General features: G+C 42.3%; 1 protein-coding gene across 4 annotated transcripts in view; it reads left to right on the plus strand.

Annotated features, from left to right (window-relative positions):
• The window catches only part of DTNB (dystrobrevin beta), a 716394-nt gene that overhangs the window by 157497 nt on the left and 544903 nt on the right, over window positions 1-13994 (plus strand). For all 4 annotated transcript variants that reach the window (XM_085613210.1, XM_085613208.1, XM_085613207.1 and 1 more), the window contains exon 4: window positions 3954-4034. In XM_085613210.1, the coding sequence (XP_085469336.1) occupies window positions 3954-4034 (81 nt within the window). The remainder of the gene's footprint in view (window positions 1-3953; window positions 4035-13994) is intronic.

Here is a 13994-nt window from a genome sequence, read left to right on the forward strand (position 1 = left end):
ACCTGCTTAGGGGACACTTCAAAATATTACATTAGCACCTTATGAGCTCCAGCAACATCTCTAAAAACGCAAATTAAAACAATTTTTGAAGAAGGTGGATCCCCATGGCAGGTGCAGTTGACAGCAGCCACAAAATTGTTAGAAATAGATGTGCAAAATGTGCACAACCCAAACATTCCAGTTGCTGCATGGAAAAGGTCAGTGAATAGACAAGCCTAGAAAATATCCCATGAAAGGGATCTGGACAGCTTACACCATCAATCTCTCATCACGGGACACCTCCTCCATAGTGGGTAAACCACAGCCTTATTTCGAGCAAGCATTGACAGTCCCGGCCCGGAAAAAAATCACCTACATGAGACTTCTTGCATTGCCCATTGTGGACTTTAACCAGGCCTGGGCCCGGCAGGACAATATAGTCGCATGTCGACTTTGTAATTACCATCGTGAATCCTGGCTTCATCTGCTGTGCTGTTGCCCTAAGTAAGCCAGCGAGAGGCACCGACTAGTTCTTCCTATCTGCAGAACCCATGGTCTTGTACGATGCAGAGAAGTCTCTCACTTGTGTTTCTCTGCTAAAACAGCTCTAACAGTTGTGCGGCCGGGGAAATTTACAGAATTAATCCGAGCCGCATTGATGCAGAATATAGAGTTACAAAAAGAAACCAGTCGGCTAGCAAGCAAGCGAGACCTTGATAAAATGCTCCTCTAAGTCTAATGCATTTGCACTTTACAGTCAGTTTTGATATCAATTTTAAGGCCTTATTTCCTACCAGTTTGTAATAACATGCGTAGGATTTTAACTCTGTTCTTTTTAATAATGAATGTATATTGTAATGACCTACAAAGCTATTCAGAAAATAGTCTGTACATGGTTCAAAGATAATGGCCTTAAGCAAGTCTCCATGCAGCCCTTCAGATACAGTGAATCTTTCTAGAGCTGGCCAAGAGCGTCTTCAAGTATTAATCTGTGAGGAATCATTTGGCTGTAATTTCCAGTTTCCAAATGACTGTAGACTCTTATCCTTGTTCAAACAGAGAATTGTAAAGCGGTTCATAATTGGTCTCTTTAGGGCTTTACCTCCAGTTCCTTAGGGGGTAGACGCTGTATCGAGCCAACTCATGCTGCTGCCCAAGATTCATTCTAAAAGACCCTACAAACGTTCACTTGAATGAGCCTGTCATCCTAGCCTTTCTTCTCTAATCCATCCACTCCTGCAGAGAAATTCTTGCACTCGCTGGATGTCTGCAGGGACATCAGGTTCTACTTGTGCAAACCCAAGGACTTACAGTCTTCAAATCCATTATTTGTCTCATCCAACCATCCAGGAAAAGGTGTCCTGTTCTCCAAAGAAGGGGTCACACTTTAGCTGTCTGCCAGCATCATCTTCTGCCACAACAAATCAAAGTATCTGTTTCAAGGCAGAGTAAGGCGCACTCAAACCAGATGCATGGCAAAAGCTGCACTGTTTGCTGAAGTGTCTTTACAGGACATTTGCCATGCAGCCAGGCGGAAAATCAGGCTTACCTTCATCCGACATCACTGCCAAGATGTGAATGCAACAGTCAGCTCAGCAATGGGACAAGCAGTTATACTTACTCTGTTCCAATAAGGGGAGCCTGCTGAACGCTTTATTCAAATGTTATATTTATGTAATGCTTGGCATTCTGATTGACGCATGTGAATATTTGAAAGATCTAGTTCTGAAGAAGAAATTATTTAACTATAACTCCAGCATTGGTGTCTTTCATACATTGATATTTGGCCTCCCCCTGCTCAGAGGCTAACTACTAGGATATGCAATCTTCACACCTGTGCTATGAAGCCTTAGCTGCGGTGGCCTCTAGGGGGAGTAGGAGAGCTCAGCACTTCACCTTAGTAGATGTTCCAGTTATTTCAAATGAGGTGGTTGTGCTACTAAAGAAACACTGTTATTGAGGCCTATGGCCATTTTGACACATTTTACTGCTATTGAAATTTACTTGGGATTGCCATTTCAAGCATGTGAATATATGAAAGATATTTTTTTTAAAGTGTTCTCTTTAATATACTGCAAAATATCCAGTGATGCATTCCCATCTCCGGTCTCCTGCACCACAAACCGCTCCAGGGCTTTGGTTTATGGCTGCAATATCCCCTTAACGAAAAATAGCAGAGAGTATACGGCTCCATGTGTCATTTTATGTAAGTGTGGATAGTTCAAGGTCTTTAATCTTCTGCTCATTGTGCACTAGTTCTTTATTATTATATATTTACTTGGCCTGGACCATACTTTTATAGAAGGCATAATTCCCCTTTGTGTTGAAATATCAAGTAATTCAGCTCTGGTCTCTGATTTATAACACATTTCTATGTAATCTTGGTGCTTTTTGGAGTAAAATGAGATGGGACGAAGCTTGCTGCTGAGGAATATGCCGCTCCAGTGCACTCTTGTGTGTGGGTATTGCTGCTCAGGTGGGAGACTAGAGTGGAAAGTGCGAGATGCGGATTTCAAAGTTTATAGGGCCCACCGCTGCAAGCCTGATAGGGTTAGAGGACCACCTTTCATGGAGAGAATCACTAGGTGGAGGTAGTGCGGCTGCGGAGCTCGAGACCGGTCTTCCCAAGTGCTGACTCTAAGGTGAAATAGAGGCTGGGGAGCAGCGGTCCAAGTGCTTCAGGTTAACTGAGATCGGAGGCAGCGCTTGAGCAGCCAGGCTCAGTGCTGGCACCAAAGAGGCCCGAGAAACACTACAGAGATTGGTTCACTCCCCGCAACACTATGAGTCTGAGTCTGGAGTTCCGGCGGGAACATCGTAGGAGGCCTGCCTCACCTGCATGGGACGTTCTGCCATGTCCCCTCTGTTGCAGTGTATTTCGAGCAGCCTGTCATTGGTGGTTTTCATCCATGAATCCCTTTAATGCACCGAGAGAAAACTAACAAACGGTTTGGCACTTTTTTTGTTACCCTGAGACCCCCGTGCTGCTGAATCACAAATTCAGAGACCCTTCTGCTGCTGAGGAGGCTCTAACCACAGGTGAGTCCGTGTTGATGCACCTGCGGAGGGAGTGGCAACAAATGTCTGTTCAGATAGAAAACAGGGAAGCACAGCAGAGAGTGTGCTGGGTGGGATAAAGAGGAGGCTCTGGTGTGAAGATCGACAGACAAACGAGAAGCTCGTGGCGGAATATGAGGCAGAGTCTCTCAGATGCTGTCATTTTAAGGACTGACCTGTCACCTGTCTAAAGCAACTTCAGAATAAAACAGAGCTCCTGGGAAATGCAGCAAGTGCTAGTAAATGAAGGGTAACCAAGATTCCTCTACAGATGAATACCTGAGGAAGGCCTTGCAATGTTTCATGACTGAAGTTTTTTTTATTTTTTTGGACTTCCTCCCTGCCTACATCGAGGTTATATGGCCCAATAGGATCTCAAAGAGAGGCTGTACACGTAGTACTGGAGTTGAGATGGTGTCGATTGTGGACATGGGGTGTCCACCCAACAATAAGCGGTGTCCACAGCAAGAGACATCAACCATGAGATGTCTCTTTAAGTCCTTTTAGTGGGGGTCTTCCTCTGCTCGTCTTGTGAAGCACAGCAGCCGATGCAGGACTTCCAAATGATTAAAAATAACTTGATTTATGCGAAAATTATGCCTCACAGTCATTCTTTGCGAAATTGATATTTGATATTACTTGGTTCAGTTTGTTTAGTGTTGTGGTACTACTTTACAGAATATACGTCTCTTCAGATATCTTGCTGCACGGGTTATATAATTGTCATTTCTTTTAATGATCATCAATAAATCTATTTAAACCTAAGATTAGATGGGAAGGCCAGGCCTGGAGGCTTACGCCTTAGAAATAACTTTATATGGTCAATCTAACTTGTGATTCTGTTTCTTTGAATTGTAGTTGAACTTTACTGTAAATTAGTAAATTAACTCAAATCATTGTTGGCTTTTCATTTTTAGGAGCTCAAAATTTTGATGTCATTCGCCTCTCAACCTATCGGACAGCTTGCAAACTGAGATTTGTGCAAAAAAGGTGCAATCGTAAGTTTCTCATTTTGCTGTAGATGCTTTCTTGCTGCTGCTAATGATAAAAAAAAGTCTCTTATTTTTTGGTGTGTTTTAGATCACCATTGGTCTGGTACGTGTTACAAAACAATGGCTAGAACTTTCAAAACTCTGCATCGTAGCTCTCATTAGGTTAGAGGGCGTCAGTGGCAGGATCTTTGAGCAGCGAGAGATTGGAGAAAATCGAATCCTCTAGCAGCAAAAGCATATGGACGAACAATAAAATGTTGTGAAAGCACGGATCTGATGGAGGAGGCTAATGGTGTTCTCCCCAAAATTTGCTAAGTGGTCTAGTCACTCAATAATGCTGTTTTGAACAGTGATATCATTGAATTCACCAGTCCCACATGCACGACTGTTCCTTCTGAAATACATACAAAAAAGATGTGCTTGTTTTTTTTGTAGATGAGCTTCTCAGTGTTCTAATCATGTCTCTCTCCTGAGGGACAGTGGCATAGTACTTACATTCATAGCTATTTGCCTTTTTTACGTATACATTGGCTATTATCTTTCCTAGTGGCAATGTCTGTGTATCTGTCAAATTCTCCTAGGATCCTCTCTTAATTCTGCAAATCATTTTGACAGGAACCAAGGCCGTATTAGCAATCCAGCGCCAAGAGACCGGTTGGTGAACATGCGCTTTAGCAATAATCAGTAACGTAACATAACATAACAGGAATTATTCAATTATCTAGTTACCCAACAAATGATCCTCTTACCAGTGTTAATAAGCAGCACCTTTAATGCAAATAACTCTATTAATTGCAGCCTTCTTTCTGGCTTGTCTGTTTTAAAAAGTGTTGTTTTACAACAATATAAATTTGGACTGTTTTATACATTTTCGCTCAGGTTATATGGATTGAATTGCAGGGTTGGACTCCTTCGTGGCAGCACGGAGCTCTTATAAGGTTTTCTGCGTTTGCAGGCTTTGATCTGCCCATTGTTCTAGTGATTAGTGACCAGCACAAGTTGGGGGCTGGCATCCCTGTTATTTCCTTGGATAGCCTCGTTTCATTTCTTAAGGTGCTGCTTCAGTGCATATTCGTGAGATGGTTTTTGTTTTCTTTTCCCTTTGAAAATGTCTGGTGTATTTGGTCCTCCTAGATAATCCTCTCTTAGGAGTTTGCTCTTTACCTTTTGACTTTATAAATCAATACCCCTTTGTATCATCTACCTTAAACTAGTACTCCTATGTTCTTCCTTCTTTTACTGCTGCCTTTGTTTTGCTGGGCACCATATCTTAGCAGCTGTAAAGTGTGAGGCCTTTTATATTCCACTTACCCTTGCTTGTAAGGGTTGTAGATGGACCACTAGTCCTTTTTTGCTGTCCAATGTAGTACTGAGTTCACTCAGGCAAAATAGTACAGCATGGAGCTTTTTCTCCTTCGGCTATATGTCTTTACGAGGCCTCCTGGTATAGCATATTGGTGACAAGTAGGGGAATGGAATGCATCCTGGCTCAGTGCCACAAATAAATGTATTTCTTAATTACTGAAGAAGTGTCTTCTCAGCAGTTGCAAGATCTCTCGTGGGGTGAGGATTAACCTGTGCACCAAGGGCCATTTACTGCTATGCTGGGTGCTGATGCTTCCCTTGTCAAATAATTCAAATTAAAATACTTCGCATGAGACTATATGAGGCTAGTCTTGAGTATTTCAAAATTTGCTCTAAAGTATGATCTTAAAGACAATGTAGAAAAAGTGAGTGGACAAACAAAACACCACCAAGGTATCCTCTTCTCAGCCATAATAATTCTGCCCTAAAACTCTCACCCTCTCCTTTGACTTGGGGAAAAAGTAGGATAGAGGTGGGAAATTGGTAGTGAGTGAATAGTCTCAATTGTCGCTAATGCCTTATCCTTCTGACTCTCTTACTCTGGTCCCTATTTTCAGATCCTTCACATTGTAGGAATTGGTTTGTGGGAGGTTGGACTGAAGAGTAGAATCAGAAGGTTTCACTCATTACATCACATAGTCTTCAACCTCCCTTCTGTTCAGGTAGGAGAGAGCAGGAACATAAAGGTACAGCAAGATGGAAAGGCAACAGAGAGCAGAAGTAAGATCCCAGATGCGCAATTCATTCTAAAGATCTGAGATACTTAAGAGATGCAGAAGGACCTTGGAGGGAGCAACTTCAGGAGAACAAAGATGTGAGAGATGGTTCTTAAGACTCACTGATCTGACCATGAAAGAGGCTTCAGATGCAGATCTTATTCAGTGTCACATATCAGGGTCATAAGCAGTTCATAGCAGACAGTCAGAGAAGGGATCACAGCGGGATGTAAGAATCGAACCGAAGAAAGCAGGCACCAGAGAAGGTGGAAAGACCATGTACAGAGTGGCGTTCAGGGGCTCAGAGGGGAGTGCTGAATGCAAATGTTTGGAGAGTTCGCCCAGTACAGTTCCTAAAACCAAGATAATTTAAAACTGTCAGGACACACATAGAAAAAAAATGCCCCTTTGGTCACGTGCAAGATCCTTTTAAACTCTTGCTGGATATGCTGACTGGATATACTACCCATCTCCATACCGGATACGTCTGGATTTGTTCTGGAAGTAAGCCTCAAAATGTTTGACTTCGGCCTGTTACCTAAACTGTGTTTCTCATACTGTTTAGAGCGTTATGGTCCCCACACAGATTGAACCGAGCTTGGCGAAAAATAATATCTCCCATAAATGAAGATGTGAATGTGGAGCATATGCTCTCATTCTGATCCAAACCTCAACAATAATTTCTGGCTGTCTGGCACAGTAGTACAGGTCACCAGCCCCGTGACACATTCAAGTCTGGCACAACTACTGTGCATCAATCTCCATGAGAACTCGCCCAATAATGACACCAGTACCAGGCTCTGAATTATAATAGTTTTGTTGATCACTCTACATAGTGGCCGCACACTTCAATACCCAAATGCACTTCCCATCAACCACTGGTGGAACAAACATTTTCCCAAGCATCTCCCTGAGCAAGCACCGCAAAATCCTGACACTGAGTTAAGTCCCTGATGGCCATAGTCATACTGATGGCCTTCCTCTCGTAGGATAGATTATGATGGCAGTTCTTACCATAATACTTTCTATTTCTTACCACGGTGCTTTTCCATTGCTTATCATAATGCTTAATGGTCTTCAGCTTCCATATTTCGAAGGATCCCATCCATTCCCTCTAAGTTGCAGTGCTTTCATCTTCTTTTATTCTTCTCCATATATCTATAATAATCCTTCTTTAATTATATTAATACTGAAATATAAATACACATATTGAGCTTCTCCAATTTAAAATACAAACAAACTATTATCTGAGAATGAATCGGTGATTCCCTAGAGTCTCCAGTTACATCACCAAAGGAAAATGAGCACCAAAACCACGTTTTTTTCCCCCTGAAATGTTTAGAAAATACTTTTGAGGATGAAAAGTATTCACCCTCTGGTTTCTCCAGCCCACTCCCTCCAACTTACTCCAGTTTGCCACCTTGTTGTTCATTTGCCTCCATTTACTCACGTTTTTAAGATTTCCAATCCTCCTTTCTAGTAGACTGAACACTTTCCCCTTCAAACCCTCAGACTTTTAACCCTGCCCTCCAATCTATGTTAAAGAGCTTCTGAGCTCTTAGTCTGGGATGGGATGTCACTAACTAGTCTTACTTAGCTATGTGCTCTATCCGAATGCTCCAGTTATTGGAAAATGTACTTTCAGTATCCCACAACCAATGACCTAGTTTTCATTTGTAATTTGATCGCATAAATATATACCTGCCTAACGGTATCCCAGGTACTACGTAACTGCAAGGTTCTTAGCAGCTCACAGTAGAAGCCACTGCGTTTGTCTGCTCTGTTTTGCCCCGTTATTATCTCTTGAGCAAAGAACTGTAGCTTCTTATCCCACTCTCTTGAATCAAATGTCCAGCATCACTTTGGGCCATATGTAGGTAGCTAAATACCGGTCGGTAACGGCCGAAATTCGGTAAATATCCCGTTACCGACCGGTATTTAGGCATTTGAGATGTAGGAGGCATGATTTAAGGATTCGGTAATTTACCGAATCGGTAATGGATCGGTAAAATACCGAGTCGGTAAAATACAGATTCGGTAAATTACCGAATCCTTAAATCATATCTAGGGAGCACTCAAGTGAGTGTTTTATTGTATTCAGGATTCGGTATTTACCACCAAATACAGGTTGGTGATAAATATCGAATACCTTTCAAAAATCTATTTTTTGCTGTTTTGACAGTGCCATGTGGCAGACATACATGCCTTTAGGGCATGTATGTGCGCCACATGTGCACACATGCACGATTCAGGGGTGCAACAGGGTGTCAATGTGACACCCTGCCACCCTTGAATATGCTCCCCCTATTACCGATTCGGTATTTACCGAATCGGTAATGGTGAATGGCTTCCCATTGATTCCTATGGGCCTCCAGGCCCATAGGAATCAATGGGAAGGTATGCCTCGTTACCGATTCGGTAAATACCGAATCAGTAATACCGAATCTTTCCGAATCGGTAAAATTTACCGATTTTTTACTTACATACTATTTACCGATACTTAAATACCGAATCGGTAAAATTCGGTATTTATGAATCGGTAAATAGTATGTTACCTACATATGGCCCTTTGATCTTCCCTTGGACATCTTTCCAAACATTATGGGGCTTGCACATAATGACCACAAATGTGTTCTACACTTAGGAGCATTTTCTGCAGTTTTTCCTCAGTAATGGAACACCCAAATATATTATTGTATGTTTCCTCTGGATATTGTATTGACTACAGATTTGGGAAGGTCTCTCCAGAGTCTATCCTGTCATCAATTTTGAAACCTAAACCCCTTCCCTATTCTTCAATGTCAATTTCGTGTATTAATGATTGTGGTGCGATTAGATTTGTTCTGTCTATATATTGTCACTTTCATTGTAGACCAGGACTTCTGGAAATCCTCAAAATCCATAGAATCTCTGCTTGGATCTGCTCGTACTTCGTAGTTCATTACCCATTGCCTGATCCGCAGATGTTCTAGCTTCTCTGACTCCTTTACCCCAAACTTCATCTTGCATTTGCCAAAGATCTTGGTTTGATGATTAGTAGATTTGTCAGAAATCTCCTCCCTCTAGTGACTTAAGCATCTCTTATTCATTGCTAGGAAAAATTGGGTGATGAAATAGATTGGTAGATACAGTGAAGGAAAGCGGTGAGGCCTTTTTTTATGGCGATGTTGTACATGCTAGTAGGTCTATCTCATCTGGGTAACCAAACAATGTGCCAGAGTGCTCTTCCATCCTCTTTAAAATGTTAGCTGTTCTTGTATATATTCCGCCTGATTTGAGTCAATGCTCTCTGGAGTAGCATTTGTTTTTCTGTTTGTAGAGCTATGAAGGATCGGATCAAAACACTTCTATTTTGTCATGTATGTTTTGTTTTCAAAAGGTAGTGTTTTTGAAAGACTTGTACCGTCTTAATGACAGGACATATGTTTCTCAAACTCCATTGACTCACTAGGTGCATCTGGATTAATTATCCAGATGTCTGTAGCCTGTCTGACTCCTTTACCACAAGTTCCATCATCTGTTGGCCAAATGTCCATGGTCTTGATTAGGCAGTTAGTCAACTTATTGGCACGTTTTTCTCTCACATCTGGAGTTTATCACAAAATCTGCCTGTAACATGGTCTCATTCCCTTCTGTAAAATAAATTTAATTCATTGTCATGTGATTTGGAGGCAGTGAATGATTGCTTACTTTGTGAGCGTCTGTGTGAGAGAGATGCTGTGGGGTCTATCTCATAATGAACCTGACTCCCAGCCTTCAGAAGAGGCCCTTGCCAGTGCACAGTAACAGGTTTGAAATAACTGTGAGGGATAAGGTGAAAAGCAGAAACATTGTAAGTCCTGTACCCTGCTACATTGTGAATCCTCCTGTGTCCTTTTACTACCAGCCTGACCCAAACTATACTATGGATAAGGGTGCCATCTCCTGAGAGTGTATCTTTGGGCAAGGTGACTCCCGGTCTTGGAGCAGTTCATCGCACCATTGGACCAGTTGCAGCATTCGTGTGCCACTTTAGGCCCAGGCACCTCCTGACCCTTATGTGTAGGTCAGAAGCAGCGGCCATCTTGATGTCAAACATGAGAGAACAGGCACTGCTAGATCTATCAAAATAAGTGCTCCCTGTGCAGATGATGAGAGAGTCTCTGATTACTGGAACAGTTTATTTGATTTCACTACTGAATATCGACCCCCCCCGGAACATATTGAGGACAGAATCTTAAGGGACAAAATCTTGAACGGTAAGTGCATATAGGGATGTCTTAATTTACTGTTCCAAACTCCACATCTACGTAGCTTAGAAATATATGTACAGCTTAGCAAAATATATGTGGAGAAAATCTAGACTTCCATACCTGTCTATTTTATTTCTCAATATTTTGTCCTCAATATTCTCTCCTATTGATATTCTGTGCTCAATATTCAGGGTGCACATCAGGAGATCTGGACAGGATGCTTTTGGGCTGCTAAAATTATAATATTGATGAAAAGTGTGTAAAAGTCAATAAGATAAGTTAAAAAAAAAATAGAAAAAAGTATCTATTTTTTTGCAATTCAGCTGGGAGTCTGTACTTTTGCCTCAGATGCAGTATTCGTCTCAAAGCAAAGCGTGGTCGTGGAATCTCAAGGGATCCAGTGCGCAAAATACCCCAGTGTTTCATGGTGATATGTTTGATCCGGTTGGAACTGGGGGTGAAGCTGATCACTCAGGCGATTATGTCCGATTGAGGATATCATCACCGGTGTAACCACCTTCAGATTCCACGACCTCGCGTTGCTTTTAGACAAACTCAACCTAAAGGATCTCCTTGTACACACCAGACCCTGTATACAACACTCCCAGACACAGAACACCCTGTGGAACCGACCACCTGTCACGGGACATTATCCCTATTAGTTTGCGGAGTGTGCTCACTCAACAGTCCAAAGAGGTCAAGTTAGGTCCTCAATTCACCTGGACACACAAGAGTCACACTAATTGCAATACAAGAAACTGCATCTACATGATCATTTGCCCATGTGGCCTCTGAAACCTGGGAATGACCATGAGTGCTGTAAAAACAAGAATAATGGAGCACCGGAGCAACATCTGCTGCGGACACAACAGCACCAAGATGTGCAATCACTTCTACAACTCCCAGCACTCGCCAGGTGACCTCAGATGGACCATTTTGGAAGCAAAGTCAGCATGGAAGAGTACCAACCTGCTCAAAAGGGAGCAACTGTGGATCTTCCGTCCCTCCACTCGCAGCAAGGGCCTGAATAAAGAGATCCCATGGTGCAAATTGTAATTCCCCAATAGAACCATTGCCACATCAGGCCTGTCCCCATTAATGGACGGGAAGCGCCACAATGAGTGCAGATGTACACTACAAGAAAAGGTTCTCTGATCCAGCGCTGAGGGGTTATCTTGGACTAGATGTGCATTTTATCACAACTGACTTTTATAGCTCCTTTTAGAACTCCCTTGATAATGAATACCGATGATTAGTTATTCATGGTTTCGGGACTGGGGCTCTTCAATTCGTTTTTATGGGCCCTTACGGGTGCCTCTGCCGCCAGTCTGGGAACTCAGAAACTCTGTCTACAGCTATATTCTGGACAGGCAACACGCCCAGCATTATACCACCATGGCCACGGCCTTTAGCTGGTGGTTTCACATCCCGGGGTGTTTTTATCTTAATTGAAACAACCAATACCCATCCACCTGTGGCACATGCATTCCGCCTGTCCAAAATGGTGACCTATACTATACCGTCCGTGTTTGATAGCAACACATAACACATTTTAGTATGGCCCACACTGAGGGTTACTGGTTATTTTAGATCAGCATGCCAGGGACTCATTTCCTATAAGCTTGCCCTGCATTATCCCACAAAGTAAATCCTTGGCTCTGGAAACTTGCGGACATTACCATCTTGTTTATAGAGGTTCTTCCGTATCACCCCTCCCCATTTAACTCGGCCTCATTGACTTAACTGCAGCAAGATTGCGCATTGGGCACCTCATTTTATTTTAATTCACGTCAAACCTTCCCCCCCCCCCCAAGTAATAGCTAGACTCGAGTTGTACTATCCATCTTTCACCGCCTCTTAAAGCTGACACACAGCAGCCAGTGACACAATCTAAGATGGCTGCAACCTTGAGGCTGCTGTACACGAGGGATTCTCTACCACCAGTGTGCACACGCCCCGTCTTCTCTCATTGGCTGCAGGGCAGTGAAGCTGGCCAGCGGGCAGTATGCACCACACCTGAAAACGATTCCCCGAATTGCTGGTACTTTAAAATTGGCTGCCTCCTCTGATCTATCTCAATCCAGGCGAGCAAAGGAGTGTAGACCTGTTGCGCTTTCCACGCCAATGCCACGTGAGTGCAGTTGCCTTCCCAGAACGTGCCTTTCCTTATCATTGGCCGTCTTGGTCCGCCTGTTATATTGCCTTTTAACTTTGTTTTCTATTGCCTTCATTTACAGTTAGCGGCTGTGCGCCAACCTTTTTCTTTTGACCTATGGGGCATTTCTGACTGATGCACTGGGTAAGACCCTCCGCTTACACCTGTGGATATACTGTCACCTATGATGAGCTATGCTGAGTGACCCCAACACAGATTGATTTTATGTTGTGTGTCCCAAGTATGTCCACTTACCTGTTATGTCATTGCGTGTATTAGTATGTTTAATTCACTTGTCTCACGTTGTGGCAATTGATTAGCACCATTACGAGCATGCGTATGTCTACCTTTGGAGACACCTTCATTGAATATGTTGGACAAGCGATCATGGTGACGCATTGATCTATACATCCAAGTAATTATTTACTTTGCATACTTTACTTTGTATTATAAACCCTGCTAGTCCTGTTTTAATTGGTTTTTAGGTTTGCTTGACCTCAAATTGTTATTTTATTTTCCATCTGTAGCCCTTTTGATACCCTTGCAATCTTTAGATATCCTCCCTAAAGCAAAAAAGGGGAAAGAGCCCTAAATGCTCCTTTATGACACCTGTTATCATCTTAACATTTACTTTCACCCAGAAATTTTATTAATGTTTGTCTATAAAATTAGGGCTAGGCGTCTGTCTGTACATCTTCAGATTTACCTTGGCTCGGTTAGTAGTCGGCAAATGTTTTTGTTCGTTGACAACCAATTTTAACCAATACATCTTGATCTCTTCAGTGCTTACGACTGCCCTGACTCCCCAATAGCTTTTGTAACTTTTCCTGGGTCATTCAACTTAACTGTTTGTTAGGTGCCCTCTCTTCAAGATAGTCTTGAGGGTAGTGTATGTCATAGCTGTAGAGGTATCATTTTTTTTCATTTCAGTATTCTCCTCCAACTGAGTTTGAGTTTGGATGGTATGTCTGTTTAATATATCCCTTAACAGATAGTTGCTCATCCACCAGTTTATCTGTTTTTGTTGGAGATTTCTCCTATATTTGCCCTCTTCAGTAAATGATGGGATAATATGTTAGCATTGTTGTTCTGATGTGTTACGTATTTCACCTCAGAATGGAAGAAGTAATCTTTTACCGTTTCTTCAGAATATATCCATAGACCTATTGAAAAAAATAGAAAATTGACTTTGGTCAGAGTGTGCTGCACTTGTTACAACCCCAAGTGCAAAGTCTAAAAGTTTACATTTTGCAATCCCACGTGGGTACAGCCACATTTCAAATTTTCCATCACCAAATCCTCTCTCTCATTTTTCATTAGAAATTCTTAAGCAGTCACAGCATGGCATTCAGTCAACCTCTGCAAATTCTGTCAAACCCAGCAGTTTTTCCTTAAGAATCAGATCTTGACCAAGTTTGGGACATACACCAGTGATATTGCTGCCTTTCTTTCATCTCGCTCACTGCTAACCTGTTCACATCTGCCATTCATATCAGTC

This window comes from Triturus cristatus, chromosome 6 (genome assembly GCF_964204655.1).
Source record: "Triturus cristatus chromosome 6, aTriCri1.1, whole genome shotgun sequence".
Lineage (NCBI taxonomy): Eukaryota > Metazoa > Chordata > Amphibia > Caudata > Salamandridae > Triturus > Triturus cristatus.